This window comes from Ursus arctos, unplaced genomic scaffold (assembly GCF_023065955.2).
Source record: "Ursus arctos isolate Adak ecotype North America unplaced genomic scaffold, UrsArc2.0 scaffold_8, whole genome shotgun sequence".
Classification (NCBI taxonomy): domain Eukaryota; kingdom Metazoa; phylum Chordata; class Mammalia; order Carnivora; family Ursidae; genus Ursus; species Ursus arctos.
In genome coordinates this window covers 57,159,696-57,179,374 of record NW_026623100.1, presented here as the reverse complement: position 1 = coordinate 57,179,374, position 19,679 = coordinate 57,159,696, and the positions used below count along the sequence as shown (strand labels likewise).

Sequence of the window (19,679 nt, the reverse complement as noted above, 5' to 3'; positions counted from 1 at the left end):
CCCCAAGGAACAGAAGAGAAAAACCAAGGCAATGGTCTCTGCTTTCAAGAATGTATGGTTTAGCCCAGTGGTTCTCAAAGTGTGGCCCAGGCACCCCTGCCAGGAGGTCCCTGAAACGCTCTTAGGGTCCATGAGCTTACAATTATTTTCTCAGAGATACCAAGACAAGATTTGCCTTTTTCACTTTCATTCTTTCATGACTTATAGTGAAATATTCCAAATGACAGACCGAATGCAGAAGCAGATTTAAGACTCTAGCTCTCTTGAACTAAGCCAAGTATTAATAAGATTAACAAAAATGCACAGGAATGCCATTGTTTCCCACTAAATTTTTTAAAATAGTTATTTTTCATAAAAATATGCTATTTGTGTAAACATTAATGAATTTCTTACTGGTATTTTTAAATGAATTGGTAAATTTTAAAAATTTTTATTTAATATAGTAATTATCCATCAATATGACCTATGTAAACAAAAGCTCTTTGGGGTCTTCAGTGAATTTCAAGAGTACAAAGAAGTCCTAACAACAAAAATCTGAGAAACACCAAGAAGTTTGGTCTTTGAAGGAGCTAAATGCCTCTTTATCAGTCATGTACTCAAAGGTATTATTGAAAACCTGAGTACCAAATGTTACCATCTTTGCAGAACGTAGACAACCATGCCTTTCCTCCTGAATGGTCCTTCCCCACCGAGTCCTTCCCCGACTGCATGCCATTTTGTTCTGGCAAGAATGAGATGTCTGGTCCGGTCACCTTGATTGAACACACTTCACTTTGCTGACGGCATAACTATATTGCCTTTGATGAAGTAGGCTAGTTTTAAAAGAAAACTACACATAACTGTTTTGTAGACTTTTGTATTTTGTAGCTTTTTCATATGCTATCACACAATTTCTTCACATTTTTAAGCACATTATCAAGAGATGAACTTCTTTGGCTCCAGAGGCTAGAGCCATTTTTTAATTCTATCAAATGTGTTTTCTCTCAAAAGCAACAAAGAGAAAAATACTTCATTCTCTATATACCCTGACTCCATTATCTCTAGGCATGTTGAAGCTAGACATAGACTCAGGAATTGTCAAGCAAGGTGAATAGTTCTAGCCTCCATGCAACAGGAGACTGAGGTATACTTCACATTTGAACGGCACGTTCTAAAAACACTAGCTGTACCCTCCCCAGTTGGGAACCTAATGTCTGTCACTGCAAAAATATAAATAAAAAGACATGCGCATTCTTAAACTCCTAGGTTCCAGAGGTAATTTAGGTTTCCGTACTAAATGTGCAGTTGTGGGCTCTGCTGAGCCACGGCATCTGCTGGTAGCCTGCCGACCTCTGAAAGCTGGCTTTCATGCAACCAGAACGCCAGGCTGGGGGGAAGTAAGCCACAGCAACCTGGAAAACCGCAAAACTAACAGCTCATCCCAGCGAAAGCAGCAAACGAGTTCTCCCTAGAACCCTGCCCTGGGGCTGAGGGCAGCAGAGCCTGGAGCCGGGCGGCCGGTCCCCCAAGCATCCTGAGATGGGAAGCTATGCGGCTGATAAGGTGCTACCACCGCCTCCCGCCCCCCAGGAAAAGGGCAGCACAGCAAAATCTACAGGTTCACAGGAATTACAACAAAACCGGCTGGCTGAGAGGTGTGTGAGAACACTCCTCTCCCGGCGCTCTGGCTGCCATCAATCTCCACCCCCCACGCGCGATCACACGGCAACCATGTCCTCCCCTCGCTGCATTTTCAAACTCTTCCTCCTGCCCGCTCTTTCTCAGGGGCAACTCTAAATTCTCCGACCCTCCATCAGTTTCGTTTCCCCAGAGTTTCCACAAACAGCTCTTCCCAGGTCACTCTGACGCTGAGGTCCAGGCACACTTTCCAGATCCCTGCGAGACACCGGGTGAGGTCTCCACCCGCGCCCCCTCGGCTGGATCCCTACCGGACCCCCGCCCTGAGCTTCCCCCCGGCCCTCTGTTTGCCCCCTCCCTCTGCTCAGCTCTGCTATCCCGATGTCCCCCGGGGGTTCTGTCCCTGTTGTTTTTGCCACGCGAGCTCTCTGAACGGTCCCACCCCACCATTTTTCGCCTCTGCTGCCACGAACGTACAGCGTGCCTTTGCTAAGATCGGGAAGGGGCTGAGACCGGAGCCGGGGGCTGAGGAAGGGCTCGGCACACATTCGCCGGCTCCACTGCAACGGCCCTCCCGAGCGTCACCTGCGTGTTCAATGGCCTCTTGGCCATCTGTACCTGAGTATTGCTAAAACTCATCATACCCAAACCTGAACTCATCTTCCTCTCTCCCACCAGAAATAAAGGGGTTTTTTTTAAATCCTATTCCTCCAGCATTCTATACCTTTCTCATTCATGGATCCATTCTTTCAAAACACAGGAGCCAGATACTCCAGGTATTACGGACTCAGAGCGAGCACTCCAGCCAGAGCCCCCTCCCCTCATGACCTGACATTCCGGCAGAAGGGGCCAGAAAAGTAAAACCAGTGACTGAACTAGCGCCCTGCAGATCACGCGCGCCGGCGGGCAGCTACCGCAGGGCAATTCAACACCGGGATGCGGGGCTTATGTCGGAGGTCAAAGAAAAGCCCTCTGAGGAGGTGACCCGTGAGCGGCAACAGGCAGTAAACACCCTCCCCGATGAGCTACAAAGGACAACGGACAAGAGAGATCCTCTCAGAGAACACCACCAAAAGCAGCCAAGCTGGCCAACCGAGGAGCTCGTGCGGCGGCCGGGGCGCAGGGTCCTGTTAGTCTCCCCCAGCGGGACGTGAAACTAGCTACTGCGTTCCGTTCTCCCCTCCTTCGCAGGTGCAGCTTTTATTGCGACGGCCCCGTTCTTGCTCCATCTTTGTGCGCGGATGTGCTACCATGGCAGGCTTAACCTTGGCATCAGAGGGGCTGCATCCAGAGCGGCCAGGAAAGGCAGGTATCCCCCCAAAGATGCTGGGTTTAAGGCTCGACGCGGTTGCTGTTAACAAGACCTGTGTATGTCCCTTTGGGGAGGGGTACGTGTTCTACGCTTGCCCAAGTCAGGGATCAGTGACCCGACCCTTCCTCCTCTCTTCCCTGCTGCCCAACCAAGAGGTTCCCCCTCCTTCATATCTCTGAAATTCAACCATTTTCCCAATCTTACTGTAACTTCCTGGCTCGTTTCTTATCTGAATGAGTGCCCCAGCCTCTGAGTCAACTTCTCCCTAGTTGCCCTTTTCCAACTAGTTCTTCTTGAAACACTGACGTTATCCTTCCAAAAGACAAACCTGAACAGATAATGATCCACTTAAAACCTCTCTTTGGTTTCCTACAGCCTTTACATAATGACCAAACATGGTCTTTACCATGGCTTCCACTTCGCTACTTCCTCACCCTCTTCTTGAGTGACATTCTCTCTCACCTTCCGCTTTCTCTCTCAACTTGTAGCCATAGTGAACCTACGGGGTCCCAGCTGGGGCTGTCACCTCCAGATGGTGGCTCCCACCATGCCCTCTGCTTGGTATGCCTGTCCCTTCTTCTTCTTGTCCTCCAGATTCAACTCAGCCTTCCCAGACCCCTAAACCAAACTAGGGGTGATAGTAATTTATCCATACCTCCATCACAAGACAGTGCCAGGCACAGAACACACCAAGAACATGGTAGCTGCTTTGAATACAGCAATTATCACCGTATACCTAGGTCTCCCCACCTTGATAGTATTGACACGTGCAGTCACACAGTTCTTTGTTGTGGGAGCAGTCCTGGGCACCGTGGCGTGCTGAACAGCAACACTGGCCTCTACTCAGAATGCTGCTAGCACTGCCCCTGACCTCATCCACTTGTGACAAGGACAAATGTGTTTGGACATTGCCTAAAGTCACACGGGGAGGCAAAGCAGGCCTGACTGAGATCACTGCATAAAGTGCACTGCATGGCTTGCCAGCTGGATCCCCAACCCACACGCAGCACCCCCCCTACTCTGCGTCCTTAACACTCATGCCTGACACATGACTAGAGAGCAATAGATGTCTGTCTCACAGTAGTAAAAGAAAAGATAATCCAGATATTTTTTAAAGTGGGGGTGAGGCACAATTTCAAAAGAAAAACAGCAGAGAAAGAAAAAAGAAAGTTTGGGTTAAGTTTTTTTTGAGAGAGAGAGAGCTGGGCGGGGGTGTGGGGTGGGAGGAACATAGTAGGAGGGAGAGAGAGAATCTCAAGCAGGCTCCACGCCCAGCTCAGAGCGTGATCTCACAACCCTGAGATTATGACCTAAGCCATATCAAGAGGAGGAAACTTAACCAACTGAGCCACCCAGGAGCCCCAGTTTGAGTTAATTTTTAATAAATTCAACTAAGTTCTCACAGTCGTTAAGGGCAGAAATAATGTCAGATACTTCTTTTGTGTGCCAACAAAGCACAAACCCATCCTCAGCACCCAGGTCACTGGCTTCAATTAGAAAATTAAATTAGAAAATTCTGCAGCAATTATTACCCGTACCAGCGAAATACTTTCAGATTTGGGGATGAAACTAGGAATCACGCCTTAGTCAAAAGTATCTGGAATCAGAAAATTTTCCAAGAGTCAACTGGGATAGAAAAATACTGAACTAGAAAGCAGGACTCAGAGTTCTCTCCCAGCCCTGCCAATGACATTGAACAGGAGAGCAGTCACTAAACCCACAGATGCCTATTTCCACACCAGTGAAACAGGTGATTAAATGATATCATTTGTAAAGGTCTCTTATTTGTAAATTGTATGAATCTATGAATCATCTCAACCAAGATGATCCATGGTTTCTTTAAGAAGGCAAATCAAAACACACACACACACACCAGTGCGGGGCTGCGAGGTCACATAAGGTTATAATGCAAGGGCTCTAGAAGGACAGAACTGCACAGCCAAAGGGCACGTTCAGACTTACCTACTCCAGCGGCATTTATAGATGTCTGCCAAGCCACAGTTGAACACTTCTAAGACCAGAGCCCAAGTCTTAGAGCCTGGGGTAACCATATTGGGAGGATATAAATTTTTTCTTGACTTCTTGCAGGAGAGAAATTTTCTTTTTTTTAAAGAGCTAAAAAGCAAAAATAATCTGAAGGCGAACAGAAGATGACATGACAAGATATAAAGTTATTTGTCAAAGAAGTCAACAACGGAGTTCTGAAAAAGTCCACTGAAGAGCCCAGTCTAGGAAGTCAGTGTGAGATTAATAAAGTAAGATAAGTAATCTTGTTGACAAGATTTGTAAAACAATGGAGTGACTACGAAATACAAAACCCCTAGGATAACAAAAGAGTAGCAAGCAGATCAATGACCTAAAAGGAGCAAGGAACAGAAAGACCAGGCAGGAGGACAAGGAAGAAATAGGAAAAGAGCTCCACAGAGCACACAATAGATGGTTTCACAATTGCCCTATAAATTCCAAAAAACAATACACCCTTTTGGAAGGAAAAATGAACTTTAAAAAGATAAAACCTCAGAGACAGATTAAATTTACTCTTTAGAAACGTCACCTCATTTAGAAAAACTGCATTTATAACCTTGAGAGCAGACGTGGTGTGATTAGATGCTTATGGTACTAAACTGGGCCAGAGGGAAGATTTTGTCTATGCTTAAATTTTATTGGGGGGGCAGGGGGAGGAAGAAGAGAAGGAGAGAAGCATTTCTTTGTTGAACATTTCTCACGGTAAAAGTACCACAGACATGTCAAAGCACTTTCAGAAGTCTCGCAGTTAGGAATGCGCAATGAAATACAGGCTATTAAGGATTTCTTGCTTTAATTTAGCTTAATTAAAATAAACAACTGCAATATTAAGTATGTCAGAAAACCTAATCCTTCCTCCATTTAATCCACCATTTCTAAATTTGAAGGATCCAAATGTTCAAATGCAAAGTGAAGAGCTAGTGAAGATTCTGGGCGGCCTAAAATTATTTTGTAATCTATCCGTTTTCCACCATACCTTTCCAAAGGAGGTAACAGCTCTGTCAAATGCCCTTCTCAGAATGGAATTTTTGATATGAGCCCATTTATAAGCAGGAAAATGATTAAGCATTACAGTATTTACTTTATTGTTTCCCTCGCTGCTGACGAAGTGCCGAAGTAACACAGTGAGGACAGGGGGAAGAAGTTGACTCAATCAATCCTGGGCTCCAGTCACATGATTTACAATGAGAATACTCACAGCTACCTCATGACCACTTCCTTCCCTGCCGTGAGTAGGTAGTAAGTCTCAAAATCAGTCATTCTCAGGAATCTTTCCCTATACAAAACCAGGAGCAAAGTATAAACAAGATACAGGAGATTAAAAACAAAAATTATAAAAATCTGAAAGAGGGAAAGGAGCCAAGATCTCCAAGCCCACAGACAAAACACCTGCACAGCTTACCAGGAGAAACGCAGAGCCAAGGGTCCCTTGCACACGCCTGTCTTACGTCCTCGCACCAGTGTGTACAGGTTCTGTGAGCTAAGGCCTCTGCTGGGCTGCTGTCTACCCATTCATGAAACGGCAGGAATATTAATAAAATCTAGAGGATTGCTGTGAGGATTAAATGAAGTAGTCCGTGGAAATCACTTAGCAAAGCAGTCAGCCAATAGACGTATCCAAAAATATTCAGAACATTCCTCTAGAAAGGCTAGAAGAACATTTGGGACATAGCTCCCAAAAAGAAGTAACCACATCTTTCTACTTTTCTCCAGAACAAGTAATGAGGAGTTTTAGTTCTCCTCATATAAATAAAATGGTAACTGAGAAATAATACACGCCTGACTGTAATCTCTAGTCTAAGGAGCTGAAGACGTGAAGACAAGACACTACTGTCTGTGACTACATATATAACTCAGCCAGAAAGCTGAAACTGAAAACAAGTAACACAGGTAATTCAAGGTCTTTCTGAACAAGAAAAAGAAAAAAGCTAGAAAACACTGGGTAAACTGAAAAGCAATAAGAATCAGATACGGCGATGTGATTTGTTAATTCTTTTCTGGAGTCCTAAACGTATCAATCATTCTCTGCACAGAACATTCACCAGTTTAACTAATTTCACAGAAAGCAACGTCCAACACAGGTAAGGGCAAAACTAACCAGGAGGCCAGGAAATTCGGACTATTCCTGCTACTGGACTTTTCTGTTAGCCATATCTGACACCCACTGGCACAGATCTCTAACTAGCCAGGAAATCTTTTAAAAATCCCAAATTCAAAGCTCAGTGTCAGAAAGAAGGCTAGGAAAAGCAATTAAGAAATGCTTTTCATCTATTTCTGATTTGTATCCTAATTTATGCTCTGACTCCATTAATATTCTTTATACTCAAGACGTTCAAAAGAAAGTGAAATTCAAACATAATTATGGTTCCTTATAAATCACATCATTTGCAATAGTTTGAATGACATGATTTTCAAATATTGACTTAAAGAGCAATAGTTTTAATGTTTAAATTCTTAAAATAATCGAAACACAAAACACAATAAAAATAGAACTGAAAGCAATAAATATAAAAAAATTACAAAGCAAAAATATTCAAATAAGTAAGGTGTTACCTAAGATGTAAAATTTGGATCTGCTTATTTTGACACTTCTTCAAATCAAATACTTTTAATGTGAATTATAAAGCAGTTATAAATGCAAATTCTATTGAAAAATAGTTTCTGCAGAAAAAAAGAACCAGATCCAACTAAATTAGAAAATATGAATTATACCAAAGTAGATAAATATCTGAATATGTCTTGAATATTAAACTACTATTTTGGAATTTTGCTCTCAGAACAGAAAGATGTGGTATGAAGATTTTCAAGGTCAGGAGTTAAATGGAATAGTATCAATTTAATTTTTTGTATTTGAAGATCTTTTCAAATTTTTCTGTAATTTAATATTAATGGAGTAATTAAGTGTTGGCAAACATTTTCAAAACTACTAAAATTAGAGTAAAATAATTAACCCTGGTAATTTTTTTGAATTATTTCCTGATACTTATGAATACTCTCAGTATATAATAAAAATACAATTTCCTGGCATATTGTGGCTTTTATGTGAACTTGTATTATATTAACAAACAATTAACAAACCTCTCCAAGGCATAAGAAGTCAAGAACAGACTCCTGATTTTTACTGCTGGGTCATGAAAGCTATTACCAGTCTATCACCAAAAGACAATTTCAGAAAATAAATAGTAGATAACAGTAAACAAAAACTTGTAGTGACATATATTTCTCTAGGCAATACTATCTTTCATAAAATAAATTTGTTCTACATCTAACTAATTCATAATTCATAGGTGTGAATTATTAAAATAAATATTACACATCCAAGTTTCTCTCCACCCTACAATGACCTTCCATTCTAGGCCCTAACACTAATTTTTAGAAATGCCCATTACAATAAAGAAAAATATGAAGAACTGTAAGAGACTACTACAAAAAATTATATGCCAACAAACTGGAAAACCTAGAAGAGGTGGGAAAATTCCTAGAAACATACTATCTTCCAAAACTGAATCGGGAAGAAACAGAAAATCTGAACACACTGATTACTAGTAACAAAACTGAATCGGTAATCAAAAACCCTAAACAAACAAAAGTCCACGGGCGCCTGGGTGGTGCAGTCGTTAAGCATCTGCCTTCAACTCAGGGCGTGATCCCGGTGTTCTGGGATCGAGCCCCACATCAGGCTCCTCCGCTATGAGCCTGCTTCTTCCTCTCCCACTCCCCCTGCTTGTGTTCCCTCTCTCGCTGGCTGTCTCTATCTCTGTCAAATAAATAAATAAAATCTTTAACAACAACAACAACAAAAATCCAAGACCAGATGGATTTACTGGCGAATTGTACCAAATATTAAAAATTGATACTCATTCTCTTCAAACAATTCCAAAAACTAGAAGAGGAGGGAAAGCTTCCAAATTCATTCTATGAGGCCAGCATTATTACTCCAAAACCAAAATCAGACAAAGACTTTACAAAAAAAGAAAACTACAGGCAATATCCCTAATGAGCATATTTGCAAAAATCCTCAACACAATATTAGCAAACCAAATTCAACAATACACTAAAAGAATCATTCACCTCGATTAAGTGAGATTTATTCCATGGATGCAAGGATGGTTCAATACCCACAAATCAATCAACGTGATCAATCACATTAACAAAATGAAAGATAAAAACCATACGATCATCTCAATAGATGCAAGAAAAAGCATTTGAAAAAACTCAACATCTGTTCATGATAAAAACCCTCAATAAAGTGGGTTTAGAAGGAATGTACATCAAGATAATAAAGGCCATATATGACAAACCCACAGCTAACACAACACTCAATGAGGAAAAGCTTTTAGGAACATGACAGGTCCTCTCTCCCCACTTTTATTCAACACAGTACTGGAAATCCTCACCACAGCAATCAGACAAGAAATAAAAGGCGTCCACACAGATAAGAAAAAAGTTAAACTGTCACTATTTGCAGATGACATGTTACTAAAAATAGAAAACTCTAAAGACTCTACAGAATACTAGAACTAATAAATGACTGCAACAACACTGCAGGATACAAAATTAAAATACAGAAACCTGTTGTGTTTCTATACACTAATAACAAAGTAACAGAAAGAGAAATTAAGAACACAACCCAATTTACAGTTGCACCAAAAAGAACAGATTACCTAGGAATAAACTTAACCAAGGAGGTGAAAGACCTGTACTCTGAGAACTTTTATAAAACCCTGATGAAAGAAATTGAAGACAACACAAATGGAAAGATATACACTGCTTGTGGACTGGAAGAACAAATATTGCTAAAATGTCCATACTACCCAAAGCAATCTACAGATTCAACAAAGTCCCTATCAAAATACCAATAGTATTTTTCATAGAACTAGAACAAGTAATCCTAAAATTTGTATGGAATCACAAAAACCCAAATAGTTAAAGCAATCTTGAGAAAGAAGAACAAAGCTGGAGGTATCACAATCCCAGATTTCAAGATACACTACAAAACTGTAGTAATCAAATAATATGGTAGTGGCATAAAAATGGTCATACAGATCAACAGAACAGGATAGAAAGCCCAGAAAAAAACCTAAGCTTATATGGTGAATTACTCTACAACAAAAGAGATAAGATTATACAATGGGGAAAAGACAGTCTCTTCAATAAATGGTGCTGAGAAAACTGGACAGCTACATGCAAAAGGATGAAACTGGACCACTTTCTGATACCATATATAAAAATAAATTCAAAATGGATTAAAGACCTAAATGCGAGGGGCGCCTGGGTGGCTCAGTTGGTTAACCATCTGCCTTCTGCTCAGGTCATGATCTCGGGGTCCTGTGATCAAGCCCCACATCAGGCTCCCTGCTCAGCGGGGAGTCTGTTTCTCCCTCTCCCCGCTCCCTGCTCATGTTCTCTCTCTCTCTCAAATAAATAAAATCTTAAAAAAAAAAAAAAAAGAAAGACCTAAATGTGAGACCTGAAACCATAAAATTCCTTAAAGAAAACAAAGGCAGTAATTTCTCGGACATGAGCCTTAGCACCACCTTTCCATATATGTGGCCTTGAGCAAGGGAAACAAAAGCAAAAACAAACTACTGGAACTACAAACACACACACACACACACACACAAACTTCTGCACAGCAAAAGAAGCCATCAAAACAAAAAGACGGCCCACTGAATGTAAGAAGATATTTGCAAATGATATACCTGATAAGGGGTTAATATCAAAATATGTAACTTATAGAACTCAACACCAAAATAACAAATAATCCAATTAGAAATGGGCAGAGGACCTGAATAAACCTTTTTCCAAAGACAACAAAAGGCCAACAGAAATATGAAAAGATGTACAACATCACTAACCAGCAGGGAAATAACAAATCAAAACCCCAATGAGATATCATCTCATACTTGTCAGAGTGGCTAGTATCAAAAAAACAAGAAGTAACAAATGTTGGTGAGGATGTGAAGAAAAGGAAATCCTCATGCACTGTTAGTGGGAATGTAAATTGATGCAACCACTATGGAAAACAACATGGAGACTCCTCAAAAAAATGAAAAATAGAAATACCATATGATTCACTACTGGATATTTACCCAAGGAAAACAAAAACACCAATTCAAAAAGATATATGCACCCCCTATATTTACTGCAGCATTATTTACAATAGTCAAAATATGCCCATCAATAGATAAAGGGATAAAGATGTGGTAGAATATTATTCAGCCATAAAAAAGAATGGATTCTTAGCATTTGCAACAACATGGATGGACCTACAGGGTATTATGCTAAGTGAATAAGTCATACAAATACCACAGGATTTCACTTATGTGTGGAATCTAAAAAATAAATGAAAAAATAAACACCAGAAACAGACCCATAAATACAGAGAACAAGCTGGTGGTTGCCAGGGGGAGGGAGGTACAAATGGGTGAAGGTGAATGGGAGGTACAGCCTTCCAGTTATGGAATGAATAAGTCACACGATGAAAGGTGCAGCATTGGGAATATAGACAATGTTATTGTAATAGCGTTGTATGGTGACAGATGGCAGCTACACTTGTGATGAGCACAGCATAATGTATAGAGTTGCCAAATCACTACGCTATACACCTGAAACTAATATAACATTGTGTGTCAACTATACTTCAAGAAAAAAAGGAGAAAAGAAAACTGCAGAGAAATGCTATCAAATATAACCAACAAATTACTGTCGAAAATGTGTTAATATTTACATTCCCATATATAGGGCGGACTTTATCCTCTTGAGTACCATTACTTAGAAAAAGTGATGGAGGGGGATCAGCTCCTTTCCTACTTCTCCTCTACCTTCTTTTAACTACTTCTATTACTGTCTATAAATACAGTGTACCCAGAAGACTGCCAGCATTTTTAAGTTTTTCATTTGGCCCCAAATCTAGAGACAACTGGTCTACCTGCTGGCTGTCTTCACTTAGCTACTGGGAATCTGACACATAGAGCACAAAGGTCTATTGCTAGGCAGAGTGCCTTAGGCAAGTGGCTTGGAGATGGACTGGCCAAGGCATCACCACCTATAGGCACAACTCAGGCTACTGGATGGGGCCCTGAAGAAAAGAACAATTCAACACATTCTTAGATAAAACAGGGCTACATTTTATAATAAATTTTAGTCACAATATAGTGATCTTTTATATAAATTCACTTTAAATGGAGTTTGTATCATTTTTTTCTTCAAATTTTTTAATTGTATTAAATTTTAGTCTAAATCAGGAGTTAGCAAACTTTTCCTATAAAAAGCCAGAGAGTCAACAGTTTGCAGTCCACATAGTCTGTCACAACTATTCAGTTCTGTCCTTGTAACACCAAAGCAGCCATAGAACATTTGGAAATGAATGGACATGGCTATGTTCCAATAAAACTTTATTTATAAAACAGGCAGAGGGCGAATTTGGCCCTCAGGCAGTAGTTTGCCTTGTTAATCCTCAGTCTAAATCATCTTAGCAAATGTAAAATTTGAAAATTCCAAATTAAAAAGAAGGGAAGAAAAAAACTAGGTCCATCTTACTTTAAACAAAAGCCTCAAATTCAAGTAGTAGTGTCAAAACAGATCCTTCTAAGCCAGGAGCTGGCACAAATTGGAATAACTTCAGAACAATCTAATAAGAGCTATCTAAATGAAAATAAATTTCTCTTAAAGTCAGCTTTGGTGAAGATTAAATGAAAAACTATTACTGGGGTATTTCTGCATGTCAAAGAGAGACAAAATAGATTTGACTATTCGTCATAATATGAGCTGAGTCATAAATACAGAGCAGTGCACCTGTGAAAGACAGACATATATATAATAAAGAGTATCAGCCATAGTCTAGCTCTCCCCATCTTTAGGCAGTTATCTCCCCAACCCCCAAAAGCAATAGGGAAATATAATTCTTTTTACAACAGAGTTACTGATTCCTAATACCCCAAAAGTTTTCAAAATTAACTTCTTCTGGTTAGACTGAAGCAACTATTTATTTTTGCTGGTGCTTAAGTCCAACACAAGAGACTTACTCTCTCTTGAAAGCTCAAAGTGATTACGGCAAACAGAAAAGACACATGTGACTTTTAATTTGAAAACATTACTGGATCCTAAAGGAGGAAGTATGTCCATTGCATCCCAAAAGTGAGGTATGATGCCAAGCAAGTAAACGCTCATGTCTTTACAACTTCAGATAATTCTAGGTGACAACTACTGCTAAATTAAAACATAACTGGTATACTTTGACTTGTTCTTGTACTCATGTGAACTGCCACTGAAATCCAATAGTCTGTGACTCTATACAACATAAACAGAACACTGGCAACAAGAAAATCCCTGATAGAATAACAACTCAAATAGGACAAATCCAAACCCTGTGGGATTCTATCTCCTTTATAACGAAGTCTCAATTCAACGAACAGGCATTAAGTGATGTGCAATGAACCAAAAACTAGGTAGGATGCTAAACAATGAAACAATGTGAATGAGCTTTTGGAAGGCTGCACTCCTTCCCAGGTGAGATTTAATCCAATGATGACAACAGAGTATGATACTATGAGATCAGAAGTATGTGTACCCTCATAAATAAATACAAAAAACATCTCAAAAGTGACTTAATAGGCAACTCACAAAAGAATACAAAAGAAGTCAACAGATCAAACCATTGTTTACCTTTCAGATCTGTATATATCAAAAGGCTAACAACACCCATTGTTGGTTGGAGGTCTGGGGAAATGGCCGCTCAGTTATGCTATTAGTGGGTTTCATTTGTGTAGAACTATATCAAAAGATGGTTGTTTAAAACCCTCCAAAACTGCATATCCTTTGACTTGGAAATTGCACTGATTTCAGTGAGTAAATAGACTGTTCCACTAACCAAAAGAAAAATATATAATAAATAAATTCCACTTTAGGAAAATGGTAACTTTAGTTTGATAAATTGCAGACAAAAATAACTAGTAGGCAGTTGGATATATAATAACTAGCATTTACTCAGGATATATGCCAGACTTCCATACATTATTTCATTTAATCCTCCCAAAACTCAAAACTCAAAGGGAGATGTACCCAGCAGCAGGAGCGGGACTAAAATAAAGCTCTTAACCCAAAATTCTTAATCGATAGCCTCCTCGGCCTCTGAGGGTTTGGCACCTGACAGAAAGACCCTAGGGACAAATACAGATTTGCAAGTTTATCTTTTTCACATGTTTATTAGCAGAAATTTGTTAGTACCTAATGTTATACTTAAGGATATAAAGATAGAGTGACATTTCCTATCCTTAGAGAAGCATGACAGACAGACATGAAAACAAAAAACTATAATATAGTGTGACAGTGCCAACAGAAATAGTCAAGAGGAATAATACTAACCCCAAAAGAAGGAGTAGTCAATTCTGCATTGGAGGAAAAGTCATCGAGGAAGGTTCTAAGAAAGGAAGACAATGCTTGTCCAGGATTTTGAAGGTCAAATTAAAAAAAAAAAAAAAAATCTCCCAAGTGGACTGGGCAAAACAGGAACAGAGGGCCACTCCAGAAAAGGCACTGGCATATAGAAAAGCACCAAGGCCCAACACAGCATGGGCAGTTCAAAAAGATGCATGCAGGTCACCATAGTGATTAACGGACAGTACCCATCAACCATTCCAAACTCCTCCCCCACCCCTCTCTTTCTCATGATGCTGAACAACAGGACAGAAAAGATATAAAGTTTTCCGCTCTCTCGCGTCTCAGAAGATCTACTCCTCTAACCTCCCCTCCCAACAGAGAACTGGAAAAAGACAGGACAGCCTACCTTGCTCATCAGAAGGAACAGTGACATAGTGCCCACTCTATCAAAAACAGCTCCCCAACAGCATTGCTATCAACCGCCTTACCCAGCCTTTTATTGTCTTGGTGGCATTTATTACTATCAGCAATTACATTGTCTAGTCATTCTTTCTTTGTTCATCGCCTGTCTCCCTCATTAGAATATAAACTCCAAGAGGCCATGGGCCTTGTCTGCTTTACTTGCCACTGTATTTTCAACAGTGCCTGGCACAAGGAAGACACTCTGCAAGTATCTACTGAATGAATGCATATTGCTACTGAATGAATGTATGGATATTACCTTATCCAACATGTAGCAGATTTTAAAAATTAAAACAAATGAAGATAACATTTCACTTGTATAAGATACTCAATACTTTAATATTTAATAGTATTTCCATGCCCCCCAAAACTGTCTACTGCTCTAAATAGCATCCCTAAGCCCCCAATTCTTTTTTCACTACAGAAAATGTTCAAAACAAAATGTCTCCAAAATTAACACCTAAAGAGTTTAACTCTGCTCTGCTCCCACCCAAAGAGAAGAGCTAGCAAATGTGGATAAAGTGTTACACCAATTACAAATGGGTGTTCTGTTTCAATGGAAGATTTAAGGAAAAATGGAGGGAAGCTACTCCATGCTTAAGGAGAGAGAGCCAAGTCCTGCTAATAAAACAAAAATATCCAAAGTAAAAAGAAAAAAGCGACCAGTGTTATTAGAAAACATATAACACATGATAAATGTAAGAAGGTCACCAATTTTTAGACATTTGTATCACTAATGAGAGCTAACTCAGAAAGACAGGCCTTGCCCAAACTGCATGTTACATAAAATGTCTAACAAGGTAATATCTTCTGCAATCTGTCTATCCAATTGGCCGTTTCACTTTAGGGTTCTTCTGAGCTACCTACCACTCTTTTCAGAATCACAGATTTCAGGCTCCTTGTATCACAGATAGAATGGTCTTTTTCCAGCTTATAGACGGAACCAGTACCACAAGCTGAGCAATGCCATTAGTAACCTGATTAAAGGTTTTGTTACTAATAGATCAGGACTCAAGAAGCAACTTCACAGGTCCAAACAATGTGAAAAAATTGCCTATTACGATGAATCTATTCCAAGACTCATAAAGGTTTGAGTAAGATCTAAATGTCTCCTTGCCAAATCCATTTCTCAATATAAACGCCATGTACAATTACACCATGAATCCACTATAACACTTTTTATATGGGAGTTACAAAAAGAAGCCTTTAAACCCCTCTCGGGATAAATTTATTTCCCTCAGCCAAGTGTTAACACTAATAAATGGAGGGTTTACATGTAATTCTTAAAAGCAGACAGATAGAAATTACCAACCATGCTATGACTTTTTAACTAGGCATTTCGTTTAATCACACCTGAATAACGGGGCAATTTAAAAGGTGCAATTTTTTAAAAAAATATGACATACAAATTTTGCTCCAGAAATTTAAAGCAAACTTTCCAGAATTTTATAGTCACACAAATGTTCTGGGTTTGGGGTTTTTTTGCTTTCCAGAGTAGGCACGAGAAGCGACTAACACTTCTTCAATCATTACTGCCATTTCTCAAAAATATTTTATACCACATATCTGAGAGCTTTTTCAAAGTCAGCTTATGAGCTATGTCCTTTCAACAAACAGACAGACATTACACTAAGAAAGTGTCCATTTACTCACAGGCCAAAAGCAGACAATGAATAGGCTAAATGGGGAGATTCTTTTTTGTATGTATCAACTGCTCATTGGTGACCCAGCAACCTAGAACTGCATTCTCTTCCCTGATTCCATCGAAGTCTGGTTAATGAGAACCACTTCTTTGGTAAGTATTCTTTAGAAAAAATAAATCAAGACTTAATCAAAGACAGAACTTGTATTATTACAAACCAGAACAGCTAGTTTGTGGTAATTTGTATTACCATGTTATCAAAATCATGCATGAAAAAGGGACATTCCTTTTAGAAAAATGGATCCCTTTGCCCAATTATACTCCAAAAAAATAAAATCGACATTTCTTCACATACAAATAAAATGAAGGTGGTAATAATTAAGGTCTCAACTGATCACAGAAAAATGAAATGGCTCTAAAATCAATAAAGAAATACATCTTGTATAATTAATGTTTATGATGGAGTTTAATCATATAAAATAGGACCACTTAAGAAAAGAAAAAAAGAAAACTAGAAATTCCATATGAAGAGTCAATGATTCTCATATTCTAAACTTTTTTTTCCAGCAGTCAGAAATATTCTAACCTGCCAAATACTAGGGCAAATGGCTGATGTCACATGACCGCCTCTAACGCCTTCATATTCCAACTTCATTGATAAGTCAGGAGGAAGCTGATTACAAATCAGTCTGTGATTTAGGCTCAGCACAGTTCAGCTACCTTTAAATGCACCCGCTTTTAATTGTGTGTTATACAACTCATACAAGAGAAGCAAAAACAAGAAAATCGTAATACCATTTGTAAGCCCACCAGCCAAACATAAATAACCACTATTAACACTTTGCTGTATTAAAATGGTCACCTTTGAGATACCCTCTTTCTTTATTCCCTCCCCCCCTTCCTTCCACTGACTTCCCTCCTAAACATCTCAGTACTGAATTACCCGGATAACCATTATAGGCTCACCAAGAAAACACCTTTCTGCAAGAGCTGAGCACAGTGTTCTCCTTGACCAGAGGCCCATCTGTGCTCCCACGAGAGGCCTGCGCACTCACACACACACAGGCCCTGCCTGCCCGCCACCGGCCCGGAGCCCTGGGACGACCCGGGGAGCGGCTCCCAGCAAAACACCACTTACTGTGCCGGGCATATGACTTCTCTCATTCTTCCCATTCTGAGAGCTGCCATTCTTGAGTTTCTTTTTCTTCTTGGCTGTTTCTTTGTGCTCTTTCTGTTTGTTTTGCACTTCAATGAGAACAGAAATAAAGCTGTTCTTCACTTCCTTTTCAAACTCCAGTTCGTCTCGCAGGGCCAACTGCTGCACGAGCTCTTCAGAGAATTCCTTGATGGCGGTCTCGATTTCTTCCAGTAGTTCGTTTAATTCAGATACTGAGAGCCTTTTTACTCCTGTGACCAAAACCAAAGCACAGCAGACACTAAGACAAAAAATGTTTCAAGAGAGTGGCACAACGGGGTGTTTTATGCCAAAAGAGCGAAGATCATATTCTAAACAATTAAACTGTTGGAGATCTTCTTGTAATCCTAAAACTTCTGCTGGACAGGTCTGAGCAGAGGTAGGTGGGCAAACTTACTTCTCAAAAGGCTAAGTGTAACAACATTCTTTACTTGTCTAACTCAATCATCCCACGAACAGCACTCCAGTCAAGATGGAAAAAAGCTAGTACAAGGAAAAGAACAAACACAAAAGCCGAGGGAGAGGACAGAAACGACCTGCTGACAAGAAACTGCACGCACTTTGGCAGGGTTCTAGCACACTTCAGAAGACAGAAGTCGATTTGAAAAAATTAAATACTCCCTTGATCACATGTGCCCCGATGTGTGAATTTTTTTGAAGATTGGGAAGATGAAAGGAAAGACTAGTCCCTAAAGCCCACTTTCAGTTTTTTTCTCAGCACTTCTCACATGAGTGGGGCTAGGACATCACTGAAGCCCTCACCCCCAGTACCTCGGAATGTGGCTGTATTTGGAGATGGGGGTCTTTAAAAAGATAATTACGTTAAAATGAGGTTGTGAGGGTGGCCCTAATCCAGTACAAGTGGTGTCCTTATAAAATGACAAGATTAGGACAGACACACACACACAGGGAAGGCCACGTGGGGACAGAGAGAAGACCACCATCTACAAGCCAAGGAGAGAGGCCCCAGAAGAAACCAAACCTGACAGACACCGTGATCTTAAACTTCTAGCCTCCAGCCTCAGGGACAATAAACTCCTGTTGTTAAGCCCCGGGCATGTGGGACTTTGTTACCACAGCCCAAGCCGACTAGTACGGGATTGGAAGGTGAAGAAGCCAAAGTCCCCGAGCAATGATAAAAACACGCTCGAGCATCACTGGAGGACTGAAGAAGTGTGCATGTCACAGCCTGTGGGAGTCGGGGCTTTCTGGAGATGGTCTGAGATACACAGCGAGTACGAGGTGCACGGATTTAAGGAGGGTGCCTTACTCTCTTCATAACTGCTTGTGCTGGACCTCTGAAGAGTCTGGATTTCCTGGGACAGCATCGACAGCCGATCTGACTGGGTGGGCGTTTCATCGTCTTCTGGGTCTGGAGATTCCTGCATCATTTCTTCAATTTCTTCAATAACCTTCCAAGATACACATACCCCTGTTACTCGGAGACACTTGGGAAAATAATCTATCTGCACACGGTGCTCACGTGAGGCCACCAAAGTAGAAATGCACCAAATTCTTCACTAGCCAACAGTGTGTAGGAGGAGCTGGTGTTCTGAATAATCAAAATTTTGACTGTAAGAGTGAACATGGTTTATCAAAAAAAAAAAAATTTACAATATGCTAAGCACAAAATTAAACGGAGTATGATTTAATGTTCATCATGATTCAGGAAGCCCTATCAGATCTTGCAACATCTGAGAAACGGTGCAGAAACACATGTATAATTTACTTCAGATGTGCTAGAACCAGCTTATAGTGATAGTCAAAAGAAAGCAAATGATGGATAATACACCATATGCCACATGCCAGTGCTCAATCTAAAGCATTTCATCAAACTGACATAAAATTTAAAAAAAGGAACAGTATAAAAAATTGATACGTAAAGCAAAAAATTACCTCTACAGCAACAAAATTTTCCTTTAACAGCAGAAAAAGAATTTCATGTATTAACTCAATGGAAGATTAAGAGATACTCAAAAATTACTTGAAATGTAGAAACTTAAAAGAGAAAAAAACAAAACTGCACAAAAGCAGGAAAATTTCAG

General features: G+C 40.0%; 1 protein-coding gene across 5 annotated transcripts in view; it reads right to left on the bottom strand.

Annotated features, from left to right (window-relative positions):
- Positions 1-19,679, bottom strand: part of FEZ2 (fasciculation and elongation protein zeta 2) — a 51,823-nt gene that overhangs the window by 18,589 nt on the left and 13,555 nt on the right. For all 5 annotated transcript variants that reach the window (XM_044391158.3, XM_044391157.3, XM_026478846.4 and 2 more), the window contains exons 4-5: positions 18,905-19,046; positions 17,578-17,846 (exon numbers count right to left, since the gene is read on the bottom strand). In XM_044391158.3, coding sequence (XP_044247093.1) covers positions 17,578-17,846; positions 18,905-19,046 — 411 coding nt within the window. The remainder of the gene's footprint in view (positions 1-17,577; positions 17,847-18,904; positions 19,047-19,679) is intronic.